Consider the following 23,968-nt stretch of genomic DNA (forward strand, 5'->3'; position numbering starts at 1 on the left):
GTCTCTTGTAACAGCAATTCAATAGGTGAGAAAAGACGAATGATATTTCCAGGCAACAGAGATATCAAACATTCTTGCATATTTGTTAATGGGAGCAGTGAAGAACATGGGAAATAAATAGCTTAAAGCAAGGATATAGATTTTACGGTAAGATTTAAAGGTTGGAAATTATTCAGGAGGAAGGAAAAAGGTCATGAAGGAAGACATAAGTGAAAGTGCAACCCTTAGAGTAGAGAAAGTTAGGGAAGGAAATGGGTCGATGCTGTGGGACAACAATGGGTCAAGCCCACACAATACAGATCACAACTAGATGTTATATCCACACCACGGATGGATGAGAAAAGATAAGCCAGGGGGTGAGGACTAGATATGAGATTGATAACTTACAAAGTAGACCTGGAATCAAAAGAAATTCAGGGTCCTGGATTACTTCTGAGATTTCTAGTTTCAGAAATGAACAAAGATGAAGAAAGATAGTGGAGTCAGACTGAAACTCCAATAAAGCACTTCTGCCCTTGAAACATGAATCAACCATTAATAGAAGTATGAAGCCCCTAGGAGTAATGTTAGAGTTGAGAGAGAAGGGAGGTAAGATCAGAGTTAATAATCAGATAACTAAAACACAAAAAGTTGGAATTTATTTAACGCTCTATAACTAAATATAATCAAAACACTATTGAAATACCAAGAATTAGATTTTGAACAATTCTTCCTTCATCTTCCTTTTTGTATTCCATCATTCCAATGTATTCTTTAGGTGCTGCTGGCACATGCAGTTCATTGGCTGTCAAACACAAAAATACTGTTACTTGCAGGTAAATGTTACAACAAATTATTAGAGATCTGCAGTTCTTACTACAACAAATACAGCGTAGTTCCCATTTGCAAAAATACCTTCAGCTTATGGGTCCAATTATTATTGGCAAACACTTCCTCACAGAAAAAAAAAATCTTACTGACTTCACTACTTGCAATACAAAGACAGAAAGACGCTAGTTACATATCTTAATATTAGTCAAGAATGGTCTCAAAATGGAAGAAATTATGACATTTTGAATTTCAAAACAGCGTGACCAACACACACACACACTCTCATTCTTACACTATGCCATCCATTCAAAATTATTTTAAACTGTATGAAGTAAGTCCTACCCTTTTCAATAGTTTTGGTAAGAGTCCTGATCTGATCCTCCAGTTTCTTTATCATCCTGTCTTTCATGTCTAGCTTTTCTTCAAGCTCCTACAAAATCAAACAAAACTAGTCAATGAATCTGTAACTACCTGTAGTTCTTTAAACAATGCCTTCCACTTCTGCATGTAATTTTGTACCTGTGCACTGGGGGTGGGGGATGGTAGGAACACTAGTATCCAATGATAGCCCATAGAGGCAACGCACATTAATCAAACAGAACAGAGGGACTGCATGGAAAACTCACACAACAGTAGCACGTTTGCCTGTCCTAAATGGTGACCTGGATCTGCTGTAGCAGGAATAGGGTTGTGGCCTTGTCCCTTTCCCCACTCAGATGTCTAATGCTGCTGCTGGCTTTATAGCTCCTCATTTTTTCTACAGACACAACACAAGGAGGGAGCATGTGCCTGGCCCAATATAGGCCTGGAGCAACCCTTGCCCATTCTCTTGTCCCTTTGTACATTTGTGCACTGCAGGGAAGCGTTTAGTTCAAATCCCAGAATCTTGGATTTCTTTTCCCACTGCCCCTCTGCCATGGATTCTGAACTTTACTTCCTCACCATGTTTTCCACAGCAAGGCGAGATGCCTCCTGCCTTTTTATTTCATTTTCATGTTGTTTCTTTAAGTGATCGTTTGTCCCCTGAATTTCTTGGCTTGTGGCAATCAGCTTTTCTTTTTCTTTTGTGTATATTTCATTCTCAGCTTCCAGTTTTCTAGAAATCACAAAAAGGTCTTATTCTTTTCTTATCCTTCTTCCCACAAGGTACAATATTGCTAAACAACAGGTTAAGTGTTCTTTCCCTCTGGGGCACCTATCAAGTTACCAGAAGTACTTTCCCACAGAGTCCCCCAGGAATGTATAGTGATTCTTATATAAAATTCCAGCATTTAAAGTTTTAAATTGTCTTTGGCCATCCAGCCTGCTGCATTATATCCACATTTCTCAAATACTGTATTTACTCATTTCTAAGACAAAGTTTTTCTCCCATTTAACAGGGCAGGCCCCGTGTCTTGGAATTGATTACAAGGGTGGTGGGCCAGCAGGTGGTTGCTATGGCTTGGGCTCCAGCCCCTGTTTGGAGTTGGGGCTGTAGCTGCAACTGCTACCTGCTCCCCTTACCCACCACCTCTATAACCCTCCATCTCCTCCCAACCCCACTGCCTCTGTTCCCCACCTGCCCCCCTACCCTTGGTCAGTGCCAGCAGACTGTGTACACTGCAGGCTAGGGCACTGAGCATGGCCCCAGTCCAGCCCATTGCAGCACCCTGAACCCTGTACAGTTGCTAGCGGGCTGGGCTGGAGCTGTGCTCAGTGCCCTAGGTCAAAAAGGGGTAGAGCCCACTGGTACAGTGTGAGGGTAAGGGATGGGGGGGGAATAGGATGCAAAGGCTTGGGGGGGGGGAGAAAGAGGGAGCAGAAGTTGGGGGGAGAGGCAGAGGGGGCTAGAGGCTGGGGGGTGGTCAGGAAGGGAGCAGGTAGCAAGCACAAGCAGGGGGAAACTCCTTGACTTCCCTATACCACCTGCCTGCCCCCTGCAGCAATGGGGAAGATGAATTCAAGACAGTTCTCTAATAATTAGATTCTAAACATGGGAAATTATAACAAACATATACATTTTCCATCTATAGAATCTAATCATCGGGGGGATCATCTTAGATACAAGTAAATAACGGTAGATTTTTTTTTAAAGCAAAACAACCCCAACAACAACAACTCAAAACACCACCGAAATAAATACCACTCACCTCCTTGGGGTTCCTTCCTTTGATAGATTATGATGCAACTGATCAGATATTCCTTCCATTTTTCCTGTGATAATTTAAAAACAAAAAAATCAAAACAAAAAACCCCCAAACAAACCCACACACAACCAAATCCACATGGGGGGAGCAGTTTCTTGACTATGTTAGCACTTTATGTTAGAGCATTATGTTATAATATTAGAACGTTAGTATTTGTAAGTAAGTATGAATCATTTCCTATTTCATCTACTGAAATTGGATTACAAAGCAAATATTGTATTAAAAAGTCCTTTCCTTGCAAAGCAACAAGTTGATATTAGTTCCAGTATACAATGGGAGTTGAATTCACATAAAAGGTACAGAACTGAACACTACGTGGTAAATACCATGGAGTACAAAGCAATTTGCAGTGAATATGGCATGTAATTAAAAGTTAAATAACTGATTATTTCTACCTATAGTACTCCAGTATGATGACTAAATGGCATAGTCATTTGTGGCACTACTACAGCAATTACATTTAGCAATGAAGCCTCACACAAATGAAAAACCTTTGCTGGGTAATATGCAACTTATGCACAGGGGAAACTAGGAAATCTTTCATTACTGTAGACAAAATCATAAGGGGAACTGTCTACTGGCCATTTGTGACTAGATTACAGATCATTAGGGTATACTTATGGAGCACAGAGACTCAGTCTAGCTCTGAATGAGCTAGCTGGGGTTCTAAAAACAACCTAGCTATGTTAGTGCAACGCTTTGTCCAGGCTACTTGCTAACACAACTTTAATGCTTTTCATACCTACTTAGTGCAAAGATCATACAAAAATAAACTGTACTAACAACTTACATTTTCTTTATACAGTTTCACATTTTATTAACAAGGGAAAAACACAAAACCGGAGTCAACAAAATGTTGTGCTTGAGATTTTAAAAGCCAAAAATCTGAAATTCATATTAGTAAGCTTTTGGCTTACATTGAGTGCTTGCAAGCCTGGGCCCCACATCGGTACTTTACCTTTCATCTTTGCAGTCTGTTCTTGAAAGTGGTTTTCAAGATCCATCTTTTGGTTTTGCAGTTCAGAAATCTGCTGTTTAAGGTCTGGGATCACCTTTAAAGAGAAAAAAACTAATGAATAATTTAATTTCTAAATACTTCACTGACAGGTAATGTCCAGTTTTTGGACTTGTAAGTGATGTTTGTAATTTACTAGCTACTTATTGTGTATACAACTGCCCTCTAGTGGACACAGTATCAAACCTGTATAAAGAGGATATAAGACTTAAAAGTCAATTGACATATAAACGGAGAACCCCCTTTGGCTTAATTACTAGAGGTCTGTGCTATTTAAGCTAGAGATTTGGAATACTATCTAATAATGTGAAGGATCTATGAGAATACTGATGGGTATGTATATGCGACTACAGAGGATATCATTATGGACTGGGACAGGGGGCTAGACTCGATGATCTTCCGAGGTCCCTTCCAGCCCTAATGTCTATGAATCTATGACTACCTCCAGCTATTGGATTTGAACCTTTTTGAACTTTGTTGTTCAAATAGCTGTTTCAATGAAAAATTTCACAACTTCTACATAAAACAACAAAACAAGCTTCTGCCCACCTGTTCCAGCACTGCAGAACAGCACTGCACCTGTTCATGCACTGCACAGCACTTTTCAAAACTAATAGTGGGAAAACCCCACTGTTTTGCCTACAAGTCACATCTGAATTGTTTCTTAAATATCATTTCAGTATGACAATGATCGCTTGGTGTATATATCTGTAACACAGGAAGGTCAGCATGCAGTATAGTATGTTGCAATTCTGTTTTATTTGGCTCAGCAGTGGGAAAATGTTATATTAATAGCTTAATAGCTATTTATTTTTTTAATAGTTTAGTCAAGACCATTTAACAAGTATGATTGATAGACAAGATAAATCTTTTAAGGGTTTTAAAAGAAAAATAATTTGTCCAGTACTACTTGAATCTTACCATATTTTCTGATGTTAGCCTGCTGACTTCGAGTCGAATACTGTCATTTATGTCATTTTCCTTCCTAAATAACTTCTGTAAATGGTTAATTTCTTGACTGAGATGTTCAACTTTAAAGTTCAAAGCTTCAATCTCTTTTTCATAAATGTCTTTCTGAGACTGGAAATGACTTTCCAACACTCTGTTAAAAAAGAAAAATTCTTGGTGCTTTCTCTTATGGTTAAAATCAAATCAAGACACTATGTTAGCATCCAGTTATATCTAGCAAGTGCATAATCTGTACCTCCATGGAACTTATGTAAGCACAAGATATCCCAAAATACACAGTTTGTTTCACATTATAAGGGATCAGTTTGGGTAGTTTTAGCCATACAGGGTGCTGACAGACATGGGGAACAAAAACCCCCAAAACTGCATTCTACTGAAAGCAGCAGCCCATTACTTTGACTTGGTTCTGCAGAATCTGTAGATATCAGGTGCTTCAGTAGTACTTTTTGATGCTTTTAGCTAAGGCTGATTCAATCAACTACTAGAATTAAGCACCAAAAAGTCCCCACTAAAGCATCTAATCTCTACAGACAACGGGAAAATGGGTGCAACTAATGCACTGCTGCTTTTGGACATGCGCTGGGCTCAGTGTGGGGGCATGCCAAGTTTAAGTAAAGCACTGTTTTTTTCCCATGTGTGTAAGCAGCCTTGCATATTCAGTTCAAAGCTGTTCAATTTTCTCATTTGTCCTCATCTCAGCACTCATGCAATATACTATTTAAGTCTTTAAGGAGTGGGGATTTCCTTTAACAACCTTAGAACCTCTTAAGACAGATATGCAGACACATAAATCAGAGAAAGTAATCAATTTGAGGTGGATTAAAGTGTAAGAAAGCCCTAATTACGTTCACTGTCGTTCCAGTCCAATACATATGGGTCTGACAAGTAACAATACAGTTTTTGTTAAAACTTTGTCATAATTCGTCCCTTTTCTACCTGTACAGTCCTAAATAGGAGCTGTGTGACTAATTTAAAACAGAAAATGCTCTCTTGCATACAGTATGTCCACCGTAAGAGTATGAGCAACTTGCAACCAGTGGCTTTTATAGTGAATGGTCTAATCTCCTACCAAAAAATGAGGATTTATAGGGATTCTCATGCATCTCCATAAAAACTCCTCTAGCTATTAAAAACATCTGGGGGGCTAGGGGGAGGTTCAGGTTCAGTGCTTGCTCTGCATAGAATACTGCCATAAACTGTAGTTGCTTCAATATTTATAATGTCCAATTCTCCAAGTCTTACTTGCATAAGTAATCCTTTATTCATGCTGCCCTACAGTTCTGGTGCAGCTCAGGCTGCTGCTCAGGTCTTTCCCTTTTAGATCTCTATGCTCTTAATTTTGTCCCAGGCAATGTTTTATTTCTACGCCTCCCCGATTCATTTCCTCAGTGTAGACTTTTTCAATTATATGCAAATAGCACCATGCAACCCAAATGCCCAAGGACCCCTCAACCCAAATTTTTAGGTAACCTTTCCCAGACCTCCAGTATTGTGAGCAATCTAGATAACAGCGTTCATATGACAGCTGAAGAAACTTTATGAGGATTCCAGAAACCAAACACTCCTTAACTTTAGATGGCAGAAAAAATAGGCAGATCTAGACAATATAATGCATATCTACATGCATTTCCCTGCCTTGGTTTCTTTAGCACTCTAGTCAAGACTTAGGTCAAAACCTTCAAAAGGAGTTTAGGATTTCCATCTTCTCTTGGGCCAACGAGCTTCTATGCAACTAGTTTCTTTGTATCATGGCTGCCCCAAAATTAAACTGGAGTCCTCTGCTATGAAAAACTGACCTTCTGTTTCTGTCTTCTGTCCTAGCTTTCTACATCTCTATGAGTCCTTGTGAAGTCTCCCAAGTTTCCCAGCCCTACAACTTTTTAAACCTCATGGATCTTTTTCTGAAGAAATTCCATTGCTCCAAACCCCATCTCTTCAGACAAATTTGGCAGGAGTGGTATTCCGAAGCTTCAGCATCCAACTATCTAAACCAGTTATTTGACAATGTTTGGTTGTGTGTTATACAATGTTTTCAACTACTTTATTTTAAGACAAGCCACATAACTGCCCCTTGCTGTCTCCTCTGAACCCCAAAGCAAAATGATGAATATGTATTACATGATTAAGCTAACCTTGTTGCTTTTTTCAGGCCCTCGTAAGCAAACCAAATTTCTCCATCTTCATTTAAATGTTCCAAATCTTCTGTAGAGAGCCTAAAATGCACAACAACAATTGTAGATGACTAAATAAATTAAGTTTCTTAAAGTCTCTGAAGTTTGCTTTATTTAAAAAAACAAAAAAACCCCCAACCAACCAACCCCTCCCCAACAATCTAGGAAAAATAATCAATAGGTTACCTGCTTCTTACATCTTCTAAGTCATAGCTGTCAAGGAGTTGTTTTGCAACTTCTGACATTTTCTCTGAAAATAAAGTTTTCTTTTTAGATTTTAGATTACCTGTATCCCAGGAAATATCAAATCAGCCTTTTTTAAAAAAAGAAATCAGGTTCTATGCTTGGGAAAAATAGATTTAATTGTGAAATTCAATCCAGAGGCTTTGTTGCACCCCTTGTTACTTGTGGATATCTAGATAAAAAACAGCTTTGGCAAATGAACCCATGATTTGCCCTCTCTCTCAAAGGTCAGCAGGATATGTTAATGAGGGATGCATCATCAAGACATCTGGTATTGCATCTAGTGCAAAATGGCAGCACAATTATACAATGGTGTTTATCACAAAGGCCACAATTCAACAGAGTACCTAAGCTCATTCCTAACTTCAAGCAACAAGTAGTCCTTTTGACTGTAATGAAACTACTTGTGTATTTAAAGCTAGGCACATATCTAAAATGACCTTGCTGAATTAGGACTAGAGAGTGTATCTATGTCCTGTGAATTATACTGGATACTTATTTATTTCTAAGTGAAGATTAAATTGTCAGTCTGGGTTAGTTTAAAACACTGAATAGTCTGAATGGTGTTTTGGAAGGACCTTTTCTTTCCTTCCCTCCCCAAGTGCAACTGAACACCTGAGCTAACAGCACCCACATTTAAATGGGAGGGAGTAGAAAGTACAGTGTTCCCAGTGAGAAGGCCTTTCTATTAGCACTCAGTGCTGGTGCTGGAAGACTCACCTTGTTGCCCCTGGCTCTCTCTTAAGGAGGAAGATGTGACTGATGATATGTAGTTCATTCTAGTTGGGAAGGGGCTTTGGGTCTTTTTTAATGGTCTGAGTCAGTTTTGATCTCTACTTGTGCTTTTCTAAAGTATCTTAAAAACCTGACAGGCACCACTGAACAAATACAGGACAAGGCAATTAAATGTTATGCTGCTCTTGCAAATTCCCCGAGTTGCACAGTAAGTAAACTACCTCTCAACTCTCGCTTCTGAGATTGGGCCTGCTTTTCCACATCAATTTTCTGTGCCTGAAGCAGTTCAATTTCTTTTTGCAATTCAGGTATTATCTGAAATAGACATTGTCTCTATTACAATTTTTCTTTTTAGAACAAGACAAAATTGAATGAGATAAAGATAAATGACAGATGGTCCAGATACAAGTGAAATCATAAGGAATATTATGATTTAGAGCTGCTTGATCAATATTTTAAAAGACAATGTTCTATTTAGGTCAGCAATCTCTTAAACATTCCTCTAAATGGGAGAACAGAAAATAAGATTTGACACAGCCATATATATTTATATATTCTAAGCAATAATATTTGACACTAAAAAAAGATTTTGTTGTTGCTGCTGTTTTTCAGCAGAAACAAAGTTTACAAATGAGACTAGATTACATTTAGAAAACACCCACCTAAGGAAGCAGTACCTTATTCCATATGGAAATTCATACATTTTAATGGAGCTTAAGCTCCAGTTTCAGCCCTTCAAGAGGCACAGTTCTCACTGTTATGTGTTTATTTTAAGGGAACCATGATGTAACAAATGTTCTTTTGTACAGGGCAATAAATTATGACTTTTTTCTAAAGTCTGACATTATACTGAGAGACTGTTCTTCTAGTGCAATTTTCATACTTTACTTCCAATAAATTCACTAAATAGCTGCTATTTTTTAAAAATAAAAGTAACAGTATTTTTTGTTTTTTCTCTACTAAAGTCAAAAGTTAAAACATGCTATTATGACATCATACAGATTCAACAACGAAAAGCTGTTTTAAATCATGTTATGTATGTATAGATAAATCTACCCAGCAAAAATAGAATTTTCTCATCCACTCTTTGTTTTATGTAATAAAGATACTGACGAATGGCTCATTTCAGCACTGTTTGCTGGATACCTTTACTTACCTGTAACTGTTTTGTAAGCTGCTCTGCTTCCATTTTTAAGCCATCCTGAATAATAAGGTCTTGCTGAATTTGATGCTGTAGTTGAATTTTCTCTTCACTGAGAGTCTTAATTTCCTCCTTCAGTGATTCAATCTCTTTTTCATAGTCTTGCTTCTGATTTTGGAAGTTTTTCTCTAGTATTCTACTCAGAATCAGAGAGAAAATGCATTTTATATGTTTTCATCTCTTTGGTTTGTTTTATTTTTTTTGGTTTGTTTTATATGATTGGCCCACATTCAATTTTTTATCCTCATCTTTGTGGAATCATAATTTCCTACTAAAGTAAATATATACTGGCCATGTCTACACATGCACCTAACTGCAGAGTAGACTAATTAGCCACAGAATGTCATCGTTTACACATGCAACGGTATTAGGTTGCGATAAACTAATTAATGTCACTGTAAGATAGTATTGTTGGGACAGTAGAGAAAACCCTCACTATCTGTGGGTTTGGCATTCGTGAATGCCAAACCTGCATTTTAAATACACTTTATACACTCACAGGAGCTCCTTGGGAGCTCTGTGCTTGCTGCCGCTGTGCTTCCACCGCCATACTCCCTCTGCCAGAGCCGTGCCCTCCACCCCTCCCACCACACCCCAGCTGCCAGGGGCACTGCATTCATGAACACAGTACCTTATTCGCGGATTTTGCCATTCATGGGGGATATGAGAACGTATCCTCCACAAATGGCAAGGGTAGCCTGTACTATCTAACGATGGGAGAATTTACTGCATTTAAAAGCATATGTAGACACTGACCACGGGCATAAATTGCTGCTGTCTCAGACATGTGTACATGCTGTGACGCATGTGTAGATGCACCCACTGCTATAAAACCTGGAGTACTAAGAGAGGCATATTCTTATGCATAATACATTTATATTACAAGGAAAAAAAGGCTGAGAGAGTAAGAAAAATGTAGGTTTAAAATATCTAAATTATATTCCATACATTCTTTGTCTTTCTTCTTTTTGTACATCAGCAAAGAGCTGTCTGGTAAGGTCATCCATTTTATCTGTGAAAAAATAATTCCATATTTGAAAGTTGTTCCATGCGACAATGAGGTAATTAAAAATGAAGAATATAATTTTTTTGTTCTAGTAAGCAGTTTGGATACTTTAGTTTAGAACTAAACTCTCACATACCACATACAATCACACTAATCTTGAGACGTATCACTATAGGATAAGCATGTTCTGCAACATAAAAATACTCCTAATTCTAAAATATACTTAATGATTTTGATCCCATGCACTACTCATTGAAGTAAACTGGGATACTTAAGAACAACTGATCAAGATAATCAAGGAAAGACAAGAGTTCTGAAGAAAATGCTTATGCTCTTTCAGAGACAGTAGACATGGATGAGAGGAGAGCATTTGTTACTACATAGACAAGGGGTGGGCAAAATGTGGCCCGCAGGCCGGATGCGGCCCATCAGTCCATTCTATCTGGCTCATGGGGCCCCTAAAAAATTTAGAAAATTAATATTCCTCTGCCCTGGCTGCCTGTCATGTGGCCCTTGATGGCTTGCCAAAACTCAGTAAGCAGGCCTCTGCCTGAAATAATTGCCCACCCCTGACATACATTTCAAGAATTTGTCTAAGTTTTGGTCTATGGACTGTGCAAACATGAGTGATGAAAACTTGGTCCAGATCTTCAGCTACTGCAAACTGGTGCATCTCTGTTGACTTCAGTGGAGCTAAACGCAATACTTGTACATGTCCCTAGAAATTTTCCCCATTGCAGCTCTAAAGCTGCCCAATTTTTAATTATTATACCTTTCATTTCCTCTGTTTTCTCTTGGAGCTTCGCTTGTAAAACTTCTTTCTCTTCTTGCAATTCTTTAGCTTGTTTCTCAAGTTTTGAGATTTTCTGCAAATATAAGTAAACATGATACTGAATGTAAAAAAATCCTTCATTAAAAACACGCATCTTATAGTTGAAACAGAACATGGGCTTTACTAGGGGTTGTAGATTCACAGCGATGCCCAGAATCAGAGTTGCCATAGTAACCAAAAGACAAAATTATATTGCAAGCAAGAACAAGAAGATTAACCTGTTCCTTGTCATCCTTGTATTTCTTCCCTTTATCCTCGGAGATTCTTTTTTGTGTGGTTAATTTTTCAAGTTCTAATTCAAGTTTCTGGATTGTATCTAGGTCATGTGCATGAGTTGAAGCTAGGCTGGTCAATTTCTCCAGTAAGCCATGATTTTCTTTGTTCTACAATGATTAGAAATAGGTAAGAATGATACCAACTGAAAAACTTTGTTCCATTCTGCTTGGTAACTTAGATTATCAGTGTAAAACTTTCTGCTCTATCCTTTCAGCAACTGCCAAATTACCTCTAGTTTCTTTTATTGGAAATGATTAACTGGTCATTACTATAACTTTTAAAACAGGATTTTTAACAGTACTAGCATACCAAAATCTTATTCAAGTAGACCTTATTATGATGCTTAGGTACAGAGTCAAGTAATACCTGGACAACCCCATTTATATCCTTACCTCGCATATAAGAAAGCAGCTACCCAAGCCTGTCCCTGACTGCTCTTGCTCAATCCCCTTTACTGAAGCCAGAGATTTCACCCCACCCCCGTCCCCTTCAAAACCACATTAATGCTGTTAAAAAAAATAATTTGCCTGGGATAGATCTTGTAAAACATTTTTGAAAGGAAAACATGCTAGACCACAAAAATCAGCAAATGTGTCAACTAGAGTTGTAGCCAACACAGTTCTAATCCCAGTATAAAAAGGGTCAAAGAGATCCTGCTGAAGAGTTGTAGAGAACACAGAAATTGCCATGCAACTGTCTGACTAGTGGTTCTTCTAGTCTAAAATCTCATCTTCAACAGGGGCCAATACCAAATGCTCCAAAGATGCAAGAAATTCCCTCGGTGGACAAATACAGTACAGCAGGAAGACAGTGATTGATTTATGCTTTTAAGGATAAAAGTCCATATTTTTTGTACAATTTTTTATCTTGCCAAATAAGCTTGAGATTATATTGATCACACAAATGTTCAATTCACAATGTATCTGGTTCTGAATAAAAGCATGTGTGTCACCTACCTGGTCCTCTAGTTTCTTCTGTAATCGCTGAACCCTGTATGAAAGCTGAATATTCAAAACAAACCGCCGAATGTTCTGAAATCTACGCCTTGCAAGCCAGGCACGGGCATACTTCTGAAGGATAATTGCCTTGTGTTCTTTGAGCATCTGGAAAAGGAGAGAGCTGGTAGAGCAATCAGCACTGGCTCATATTCTGTAAATCTATATTATAGATAAAGAATTGTTTCTACAGAAAGTGTCAAAGTACTAATATATTTAAATAGCATATCAAAACCATAATATTGCCATAATATTGCCTCCCAACATTTAAAACTTGGACAACCAAGCTGCAACCTACATGAAATTCTGAGGTTCAATACAGATTACTGTCTATAATACTACATTGACCCGCTAAAAGATTCAAGAATCATTTGTACAAAATATACAGTTTTAAGCATCATTTTATAGTACATTAGCTATTCCCATTCACTAGGATCACGCACAAAAAATGCTGTACCTTTCGGTATTTTTTCCTTGCTAAAAATCCTCGTGTATAAGCTTGAATTGTTACAGCAGCCACATGGATGAGCTGACAAAGTTTACGGACAAGGTATCCTCGACAGTACTTCTGAATGACTATAGCTGCCCATGTTTGCTTTAGGGCTGTAGCAGTTATGGCTTGCCTTAATTAAGAAGAAAATAAATATACTTTTAATTCATGTGAGACTCCTCCTTGTGCTTTTCCTCTTGTCAGAGAAGCTTCAAATGTGGAGCAAAAAGGAAAATAATAGGATGGATAATTTAAATCACATTTCAGCTAAACAACACTGTGTATAGTTCTAGTTCCATAACTCATTATTCTAATATTATAAAAGCCTTAGACTACCTGTTCATAATGCTTTATTTGCACTCTGCTTGTCTGAAACAACCAGAGTGCTCCAAGAGCGTTCCAGAGAGGAGACGGCGGCAGAGCCTTGCCATGACGGCAGGGAGAGAGTGGGGGGGGGGGGGGTGAGGCCAGCACTGCTGGTCTCGCCCCACCCAGCCCTGCTCCCTGAAGGTGGCAGTGATGGCACGGGGGGGGGGGAGGCAAGAAGTGCTGGCCTGCCTTCTCCCCCACCCCCCAGCTCATTGGAGGTGGTGGCGGGTGGAGTGGGCCCGGACGCCAAGGTGCAGCAAGAGAGGTGGGGAGTGGCCCTGGGCCCGATGCATGTGGGGGGGGGGGGGGAGGGAAGAGAGGCCCCAAGCCCCATGAGGCTGGGAGGGGGGTTGGGGTGGGGGGAACGGCCCGACCTGGCTGCGGGGAAGGAGTGGGCCTAGGCCCAATGCTGTGGAGCGGAGAAGGGGAGTGAGGCCAAACCCCAAATGGCAGGGCAGAGGCAGAGAAGGGGAGAACGGGCACGGATGAGGTGTGGGGGGACAAACACTGGTTTCTATCCATGCTCACCCCTCCCCCATCATTCTTGACGGGCAATTTGCTAGTCTGTAATAAAAGTATTTTGCAATAATTTCTAAGTTCATGGCAGTTTAGTGCAATACAGAGGTGAATTTAGGACTAAAAAAGGATGTTTCATGTATTGCAACATGATATAACATTTTAATCTTAAATGCCAAGTGGACAGAGTCCTGTTACCTGGGCAGGCTCAGTCCACACCTACAGATCTATGAAACTTACATAGAGGAAACTCATCTCTAGAGTGACTAAAACAGGTTTTCTCCTGTTGGGATCTGCATCCTCAGACTATGTGCTAGCTGGGAAAAATTAGCAAGACAAATCATGAGCCTGTCAAGTGAGGGAAATTAAGATAGGGATGCTGAGATGTACATTCACAGTGCTCTAGCATCTCCCTACTACAGCCTCATACAGTTGCACTTAGTGGGTGCATCTACAGGTGCAATTAACGCAACACAACAAACTCTGGTGGTGTTTGAACCAGAGAAAAAACTACTCCTGGGTGGAGTACCTTCATGTGCACCTGAGACAGCAGCAATTTGAGCTGGGGCAGAGTAACTCAGGCTGCATGGATGCTTTACTGTGGAGCTAATTAGTCTACTCCTGTAATAAAGCGCACACGTAGGTGGACCCAATGTGTGCTAAGAGTGCCTTTGTGTGAGACTGTTCATTTCTGTTTTAAAGTAGAGTAAGCTACCTTACTGAGCAGCAAGAATGTCCACATGAGGAGTTAGTCCAGAGTAGGGAGTAAGCTGTAAACTTCATAGTAACTTCCCTTTTTAAATAAGCCTTTAATCAGGGGCAGATTAACATGTGGGCTTGGCCCCCTGGGGCACGAGGGGCAGCTCAGCCCATGCAGGCATGCTGGCTGCAGACATCCAGTGTTGGCAGCATGCACTTCCAAACCAGGGTCAGGGGTAGGTGCAGTCTACCTACAAACAGTGGTGGCTTCCTGGGCCCATCTGTGGGAGGCTGCTGGCACCAGGATGGGATGGGACAGCCGTGCTCCACAGGGGCCAGCAGAGGGGTAGGCGGGCAACCAGGGGAGACATGGAGCCCATTCCCCCCACCCAGGATGGCCCCGGCCCTGGCCTGTCCCACAGAACTGGGGGATTTCAACCTGGGCTGTGTGGCACCCACTGGAAAGAGGGGCTGGGCCTGGCTGGGCAAGGCCAGGGCCTGGGTTGCCTTCACCTCAGCAGAGCTTATGGCCCCTGGCTCGCCCCAGATGTGCCAAGGAGGTTGGGCAGATCCAGCCACAGCCCCCTGGTGGGCGCAGAGGGAACCTGCCCTTGCCTGGTGGGGGGACTCCAATTTTCTGTTTCCCCGGGGCCCCAATAAATCTTAATCTGCCACTGCTTTTAATAGACAAGCCTGGTAAAGATGACAGACTACTAAGCTGCTTCTGGATGACACTTCAGATACAATGAACAATGCAAAACAGTTTTTCACTGGCCTAAAGATACCTTTTTCTCTGACCAATTTAAGTGAAGGGGGCTTAAGAACAACGCAGACTGTCCAACTTTACCCACCAAAAGCAATTGTATGGGGGAGCCTCTGTCTAAAACCTACTATCTACAGTTGTAACCATATACCTCACAGGCTGCTGGCTATAGCAGCCTCAGTATTGTACAAGACTACAGTCTCATGCATCAGACTGTGGATAGTCAAGCAGTAAAAACCCAATTTGTATGCACTGCTTGACCTTATCTAGGGCTCTGAAGCTGATCAGTTGTTTTGGGTTTACTAGTGTTCCACTTGGCATCAGACACAGAGAGAGGGAAGTTTTGGTGTACCCAGGACTTTCAGGAATTAGGCTTACTGCATCTGAAATTTGCTAGAGTACTTCCTGAATACCAGTGACCAATGATGACAATGATTTGGCATATGTTTAGCACTCCCTATCCACTAATCTAAAATGCTTTATAAGCATAGAAAAATTGATCTGATACCTACCTCACAAATAAGGAAACAGGCAGAGAGAGGTTAGAAATTATTTAAATTCGTACATAAATTCAAGAGGAAAAAAAAGTGATACCTGAAGTACAATTTTAAACTACACTTGCTGGGTAAGGATTTGGCTGGGATAGTTTAGGAATAAGTTATCCTGCGTTTGTGCAGGGTGTGAGACTAGATGACCCTTGAGGTCCCTTCCAAACCTGTGCTGAATCTGATCTTCTAGACCTCTTCACACACAACATAATAACAAACTGACTTATTAGCATGAAATACCGTACAGTCCGCTGTCCACGGAAGTACTGCTGTATCATAATAGTTGCTTGTCTGACACGGAGGAATTTCTTCCGCTGCAGCCAGCCTCGGACATTCTTTTGGATCATGATGCACGCTTGCCTCAGTTTGTCTGACCGCAGTTTTTCTAAATAAGCAACCTGCCCTGCTCTAAAGAAAATTTTTGTTCGCCCAAACTGATACTGGTTAGGATCCTGAAAGAAAAAGCAAAGCAAAGCAAAGCAGTAGTTTGCTTATAAGCTGCAATCTCTTCTTCCTCAAAAACCACACATTTCATCTTTCATAAAATTTGGCACAGTAGCTTAGAAATGCAAAAATGACAAGACCTGGTTAACTCTGAGTACCGTCCGCCATCTTTATACCTGTAGGGAATCTTTCAGCACACGCACATGACAGGGAAAGGTACAGAACAGAACACTAAATCCAAAGGTTACTCCCAGGCATGTCAATGAGAAAAGATTTAATCCCAAAAATGTAAAAATAAAGCAATACCAAAAGGATCCCAAAACACACAGCCCCCAGACTAAGAAAAAAAACCATTTCAGGGGCAAACATCAATGGTTTCCCTAACTTTTGCACTTTGTTTATTATACCACCTTTCTACCTCACAAAAATAACACGTGCAAGGAACCTGAACGCAAAAGTGCCTCAGAAACTTGCTTATAGTCAGTTTTGTGTATTTTATACTTGTATCTTTCATCCTACAACATCCCAAACTAATTTAAAAATTATGGCTCAACTTCTGCTCACAGCTACCTTGGATGCAAGTCAACAGTCATTTTGTTAATTTAACTGGTATAATTGAAGGCAGATTTGGGCTTTGTATATTTTCAGATTGATAGAAATTATAGCCACATCTCAGAAGAAGAGCTAGAAGGAGAGCTACCACTAACTGGTAGTATACAGGAGCTGTACAGAAGTAGTAGAAAGGAAGAAAATATTTTAAACTAAAACTAGACCAGAACAAAGACTGGCTCTTGAATGTTAAGAGCCAGAGGACACTAGTTTTTCAAATCTTGCTGGAAAAAAAACACCTACAGGAAACTGTTCAGTAAATTAGATTAGTAGCTTCCAGAGGATAAAAGGACTGAACTGAACCTGCTGGGATTAAAACATTGGCTTCAAAAAGAGCCTGACTGCAGGGTAACACATTCTTAGAACAGTTCTACGGAATTTATGGTATCCTAGCATGGAAGGCCTATTAAATTACATAAACACACCGAGGTTTTAGTAAGTGTTTGTCCCAGGGGGACACAAATGGAGGTCCCAGAACACACTCTCGTGGTGGGACCTGAGGCTGGGGTGAGCTCCCGGATGGACAAAACCAAAGCCCTAAAAATAGGGCTTACTTACCTCTGACAAGAAAAGCTGCACTGTACCGAGAAGAGACGCCTGATGTATGGCTGGGGTGTAAGGGAGATGGAGCCCCAAGAATCCCCACAAGGGGCAGCGCCCAGTCCTTGAGGTCCTACGAGGAAGAACCCCACTACTGAAAGGAAGATCAAGTCGTGGCAGGCGAGTTTCGGGGCATCCCTCGGGGTCGAATGCAGCCCAGCGCCCAAGTCCCAGGGACATGTCTCGCAGCCTGAACTGGGCATATGCTCTAAGGCTGCTAGAGAGTACCTGTACCAGGCTGGTGCGGTGTTATACACATATACATACAACAGAGGAATTGTGGTATGTATTTGGAAAAGGGGGGGCAGAAAGAGAACTAACAACTATAAGGAAATAATAATTACATACTGTTGTGCCAAGATAATCAAAAGAGTGATATTTAATGGATCCAAAGGAAGACTGAAGAGTAACTGAGCAAAAAGCAACATGGGTTCCAAAGGGAAAGACTTCATGTTTGCTATCAGAGAGATGATAGACAAGATTTGGGAATGTAACAAAAAAGTTTCCTTTGCTTTCACTGTTATGGAGAAGGCCCAGGACAGGGTTCCATTGGAGAAAGGTGAGAAGAATCAGAAAGGTTAAATGTAAGTAAAGCATATGTGGATTCCGTTAAGAGAATGTAAGAAGTTCATGTATGTTGTGTGCAGACAAAGTATGGAGAGATGGAATGGTTTCCTGTGAGGCATTCTTTGCACTTGGGCAGCATGTCAGTTCCACTACTTTTTACAGCAGCTACAGAAGGAGTTCTTCAAAATATGGAGAGGATGCAGAAAGGAGCAAAGGCCATTTTGTTCTATGAGGATGTGATGAGTTAGGATGCAAGGACAGAAGCTTTACTCCATACTGATATGGAGAATACATACTGAAGATTAATAAAGATGAGAGCAAAATGATGATTACAGAAAAGGGAATGTGCCCCCAAACACAGAAGGCTATGTTAAGAGAGTATTATTATAGCTGATGGATTAAAGGATCTTGGTTCAGTGGGCAAGAGTGACAGAAGGATTGAAAAAGAAATGACAAGGAGGCTGTAGGATACCATATGGAATGCTCAGACTGCATATTAAAAATAAGAAGCAAAGCGAAGGCTGTGATGAAGATTAAGTGGTTCCTGGGAGAAAATAATGACAGAAAGGTAGGAAGAGATGGATGGAGTCAATGTATTGTCAGATTGCCAGAAGCTGGAACCAGTAACTAATGACTACAGTGATTTAGCATGTGTTTAGCACTCCCTATCCACTAATCTAAAATACTTTATAAGCATAGAAGGACTGACATGATACCCATCTCACAGGTAAGGAAACAGGCAGAGAGAGGTTAAGTAACTTGCTCGTGGCCACACACTGAAACTGTAACAGATGGAGAAAGAACATGACTCAGCCCCGGGCTGAGTCCACCAGACCAGAACAAATCGAATTACCTCACCAACAAGCACAAAAAGACTATATAAAATATGATTAATATTGGATCCTTTACATTTATAATAGATTCTACAGCACGTAACGGTCAGGTGCAGAAATACTAACCTGGATTAGCCGCTGCAAAACAGTTCTGCAAACCTTTTTCTTGTCACTTAGCGAGAGTTCATGCTGCGTCATGAGAATGCTATAACGGCTGAAAAACTCAATGTATGTCCACCTATACAATGACAAGTTTGAGCATGTAAATTATTTAAATAGATATAAATACTGTCATTGAACTAAAAAAGAACAATTGCTCACCTGGAAGGATAGCTCTGTGCACTAATTCGAATAGTTTCCAGAACACCACATGCTCGAAGCTGCTGAGCCACCCGCTTGGAGTCAAACCTCAGGAAGCAGATTTTACATCTTTAGTTCTTCTGAATTTTTCAGATTGTTTTAATTACTTATTGTATTTCTTGCAGAGATTACAACCTGCTTGTCTAAGTGGAGCCTAGGTAATAGGGTTTTTTAACCATAAAACAAAACTGTAGGTTTTAAAATAGGGATGAGTTATATAATATTGTTCTACAAAGAACAATACAGAGGAGAATGACAAGTCAAAATTCACTTATTTAGACAGCTGGATAATAATACACTCTGTGTCAATTAAGGACCTAGTCTTGCAAATCCTGAATACAGCACTATCCACTATACATAGATCAAGGTTTTTCCAGATAAAAAGGGGTTTTAATTGAATGGATACTTTCTTGTTAATATTACAATTAAAAGTAGAAGCACAGATTGTCCCAAAGTAATTTTCAGGTGTCTGAGAAAGCGCTTTTCCTTTACAGCAATTTCAGTATATGCTGCAGTATTCTGGGGAAAAGTGAAAAATATTACATACCCTTAACACTGCAAACAGCTCTCTTCTGTGTGCTTCTAATTTCCTCAAAACTCTTTTATTTAAAGAATATGAAAATGTCTGTGACCACCTCAGATATCCACATATACTAATTTTCACCCTCAAAAACAAGCACACCCATGAATCTAAAATTAAAATGTCCACCCTTCTCTCCTAACATTTTATTAAAAAGAAAAACCACTAATGCATGACTTTTAAGCTGATAGAAAATTTCCAGTGTCTTAATAAATATGATCCAGTGAATCATGTGGTATTCACTGTTCTATAACATTCATTGTGTAAAAACATTACAATTGTTTTACTTCAGTATTCTTTAAAGGACTAAAATACATTCTGAATGTGAAATTTGGTTAATCAAGAACAGGAAACTAACTTCTGGTTAATCTAAAAATGAAACTATTCTTCTTCGTTAAAGATAGTATATTATTTCAAAAGCACTAAGATACTCACTCAAATGGCATCTTTTCATCATTTGGCTTTATGCATCGGACATAGTGAGGTGTGGTTGCATTAAGTGTCTCCATAAGCAAATACAAAGAACTGCGGAACTAGAAAACAATAAGGCAGCAGTTTAATTAATTTAATGTTTATATTCAAACAATACATCTTCTGGCTGGAAGTGGTGACAAAAATACAGGCTGTAGTATTCTTAGAGATCTGCTTATTCAAATGTTGGCAGTATTGACCAAAATATTATACAAAGATGTAAACAAGCACACATGTTGAAATAATAGTAATTGGGCTGGCCCTGGTTGAACTGCATACTATGTAGCCAAAAAATATGTTGTTTCCAACAATGAATACATGACAGCACAACGCTCATAATTATGAATGCCTGAATATCAGGCCCACAAATAAAAGTTCATAGGTGTACGGTTATCAGGAGTATTTTCCACTTCAGCCAGTAAACACGGTACCTTATTGCCAACTGTTGTCCGAAACTGTTTGTTAGGGGCCTTGACCACTGGTCTTGCAGGTTTGACTTTGATAGCTGAACCAAAGCGTGAAATGGGTGCTGGATTGTCTTTAAAAAAGTCTGCACAGAGATGAAACTGAAAGTGTGAAGAAAGAAATTCAGATAAAACTAGGAGTAATTCTATCAATGATTTAATATAGTAATTATTATGATACATATATAATAACATATTCCTAGTCATGGACCTTAGGGTCTCTGGTCAGTTTGAAATTAAAATATATGATTTGGAATTAATTCAGACCTAGTTAAAATTCTTAAACATAAGCTAGTCTCAAGTTAGTAACATTAAATGAAACAGTTTTATGCCAATCTTTACTAATACTCTATGGGAAATCTAGTGTCTCCATAGAGTAATTAGCCATGAATTTACAAACCTTGCTGCTTTTCAAAATTTCAATTAAAACTTCATAGACTGTATCTCTGTTTTTTTCCAAAAATCCTTCACATTTATATTCTACCTGTGCAAAGAAGGAAGATAATTAATTTTATAGCAGGAACTACATGAAAAAGTACTAAAAATAAATTTTCTTACCATTGAGATGTGCTAGGTATTAGAGAAGGGTTTGTCTTAAAAACCCAATATCTGTATTACTCCTTTATACTGTGGGTAAAAATTCTGCCTTTATCATTATGGTAGGTGCATAGCCCACATTGTAGCAGCTAGACAAACTGGCACAATGCACTGTCAACTGCCCTCTGGCTCTCCCTTAATTAAAATCTGTCCACATCAGGCTGTCTGTGGAATACCGTATTTTCTTACAACACACTAGGCTGGCATCTTGGTCAGACATTCCTTCAAGTGTTCTTATCTTCTTTACCCAATTCCAGCAATTATTCTTTTCCCCCATTTCAACTCTCAGCATCTCCCAGAAACCAAAAACTGTGTTTCTAATATAAATAATGTATATTAATATAACTCTATGGTATTAACAAGAAGTGTGTCAGCTACATCCATGACTATCTTGCTTGTATGTTACAGCCTTTTTTCTACAACCTTAAACTGAATTTTTTGGCTTATGTTCACAAATTTATGACTGTATGTAGGCTGTTTAGGGCAGGGACTTATCATTTCCACCATACAATGTAGGCCCTCCAGCCAATAAGCAAATAATCAATATAAATATGCTTATAAAGGTGGCTTATGACAAGGAAGACTAACAGTTGAATCTACATTTAATAGATTCTTTCCTATTAAAGCTGGTTCAAAAATAGTTGTGGGCCATACCTTATCAGCAAAGTGCTGGATGATAAAAGATGTGTTTGACATTCTTGGCTTTTGAAAGAGTGGGTTCTTGTTGATAAAATTATTATACAGCTTTTGAAGCCAATTCTCATCTGTTCCCTGAGGTAACTGTAAAAAGGCAAACAGTGAGGCTGTTCAATAAAACAGAAGATTAACAACAGGAAAACTGCTTATTATCAAGTAATGCTGTTTTACTAATATCATTGCGTACCTTCAGTAACTTCCCATATGTCTTATAAATGCTCTGAATTCTGAAAGCTGTGACTTGCCAGCGTGACAGAGGGTCATCACGAGGCCAGTCTAATGTCAGTCTGCCCACCTGTCTAGGGCAGTCCGCCCTGCCTTGCCTGCCATGGCTTGATGTTTAATAAACTCCATGTAATAAGCGGGAGGCTGCCTATCTTAATGTCCCGATGCCTAGAGCAATATACACGGCTCCGACCTTCCCTATACCATGTCCCATGTCTCACAGATGGCATCCATACTGCTACTGTGACCCATGCTCCAAAGTCTCACATGGGACTCACTCATGCCCCCTTACTGGGGCTCACTCCCTGAACTACTTGTGGGGCTGGCCTGTACACAGACCTTCAGTTCACCCTTGCGTGCCCCCAGTGCAGCCCTCCAGGTCACCCCCATGACCCTACTCCACACCAACACTGTACAGCCCTTCAGGCCATCCTTGCAGCCCTACTCTATGTGGCTTGTTCTCTCACTATACCCCCCTCAGAGGGCCAACATTCTGCCCCCTTTGTTGGGGCCATTTTTATGCCCCCTCATTACAGCCAACTCCTGGCCCCCCTCACCAGGGCCTTGGAGTCTTACACCCCATGGGCTCAGGTGTCTAAAGATGTGCCTGGCCCCACAGCCTCCCTACTACTCACAATGCTGTGGGGGTTGGGGCTATAAGGCGCTCCTGACTCGTCTTTCACTGCAAAGGCAACTGGCATGGCATTTCCTGGGGACTACCTTGCCACGGGTGAACCCACTATGCTATCCTATCCCAGCAGGGTGTAGTGTTCAGTCATACCGCAGGACCAAGAGCCTCCTGCCATCCCCATAGCTCCTGCCCTTGCCTCCAAGAATTTTCTGAGCAGCAGCTTAGCTGATAGGGGTGTGCGAAATGTGCAACATTCTGTTTGGATTTGGCCTGAATCAGGGACAGCAATTTGATTCGTTGATTCAGACCATTGTCTTGATTCGATTCAGCCAAATCCAAATCTGAAGATTCGATGCTGAATCAGAGAATCAGCGATTCAGAAGACAGACACAGCTTTAAAAGTTTTTTCTACATACCTTGAGATACCAGGCGCAGCTCATGAACACTGCTATGGTGAGGCAGATAGTGTCCCACAGGAGCGCCGGGGCGGGGGGGGGGGGGGTGAGGAGGAGGAGGTGGGGCCCGTGTGCTCAGCAGCAAACCAGGAAGTGGACCGAAAGTACTTCTGGTCCACTTCTGTGTCCACCACCAAGCGCATGGGGGGGCGGGGCCCATGCCTCCCCGGCTTGGTGATCGGCTACTGGGGGTGTCCCCTCACACCCAGGAGGCACCAGTTGCTGAGCCAAGGGGGGCACATGGGGGCTCCCCTGTGTACTCCATGGTGGACCCAGAAGTGGACCGAAAGTGCTTCTGTTCCACTTCCAGGTCTGCTGCTGAGTGCACTGGGGAGTCCCCCCACTCCTGTGGGATGCTCCATCTGCCCCAATGTCTCAGCATTCATGAGTCGCCTGGTACCTCAAGGTATGTAGAAAAAACATTTAAAGCTGTGTTTATGTCTGAATTGTTGAATCTTTCCAAATCTCTCCGAAACAATTTGGAGCATTCCGATTTGAGTCAGAGAGATTAAAGGGTCTCCTTATTCTATTCGGATTTGGAGATTCAGCCACCAAATTGTGTCAAATCTCCACTGAATCGAATCAGGGGCTGAAGCTTCACACAGCCCTATC

At 40.5% G+C, this 23,968-nt stretch overlaps 1 protein-coding gene across 1 annotated transcript in view; it reads right to left on the reverse strand.

Annotated features, from left to right (window-relative positions):
- Positions 1 to 23,968, reverse strand: part of MYO5C (myosin VC) — a 60,848-nt gene that overhangs the window by 12,263 nt on the left and 24,617 nt on the right. Inside the window, exons 13-34 of the mRNA XM_090029043.1 lie at positions 22,004 to 22,129; positions 21,153 to 21,236; positions 20,720 to 20,854; positions 20,253 to 20,350; positions 19,199 to 19,285; positions 19,004 to 19,115; positions 16,065 to 16,276; positions 12,897 to 13,062; positions 12,401 to 12,547; positions 11,387 to 11,551; positions 11,109 to 11,202; positions 10,279 to 10,342; positions 9,286 to 9,466; positions 8,351 to 8,444; positions 7,338 to 7,401; positions 7,113 to 7,193; positions 4,933 to 5,113; positions 3,955 to 4,048; positions 2,940 to 3,003; positions 1,753 to 1,906; positions 1,153 to 1,240; positions 686 to 784 (exon numbers count right to left, since the gene is read on the reverse strand). Coding sequence (XP_089885169.1) covers positions 686 to 784; positions 1,153 to 1,240; positions 1,753 to 1,906; positions 2,940 to 3,003; positions 3,955 to 4,048; positions 4,933 to 5,113; positions 7,113 to 7,193; positions 7,338 to 7,401; positions 8,351 to 8,444; positions 9,286 to 9,466; positions 10,279 to 10,342; positions 11,109 to 11,202; positions 11,387 to 11,551; positions 12,401 to 12,547; positions 12,897 to 13,062; positions 16,065 to 16,276; positions 19,004 to 19,115; positions 19,199 to 19,285; positions 20,253 to 20,350; positions 20,720 to 20,854; positions 21,153 to 21,236; positions 22,004 to 22,129 — 2,590 coding nt within the window. The remainder of the gene's footprint in view (positions 1 to 685; positions 785 to 1,152; positions 1,241 to 1,752; positions 1,907 to 2,939; positions 3,004 to 3,954; positions 4,049 to 4,932; positions 5,114 to 7,112; positions 7,194 to 7,337; positions 7,402 to 8,350; positions 8,445 to 9,285; positions 9,467 to 10,278; positions 10,343 to 11,108; positions 11,203 to 11,386; positions 11,552 to 12,400; positions 12,548 to 12,896; positions 13,063 to 16,064; positions 16,277 to 19,003; positions 19,116 to 19,198; positions 19,286 to 20,252; positions 20,351 to 20,719; positions 20,855 to 21,152; positions 21,237 to 22,003; positions 22,130 to 23,968) is intronic.

This window comes from Crocodylus siamensis, chromosome 15 (assembly GCF_052110815.1).
Source record: "Crocodylus siamensis isolate JL-2025a chromosome 15, ASM5211081v1, whole genome shotgun sequence".
Taxonomy (NCBI): domain Eukaryota; kingdom Metazoa; phylum Chordata; order Crocodylia; family Crocodylidae; genus Crocodylus; species Crocodylus siamensis.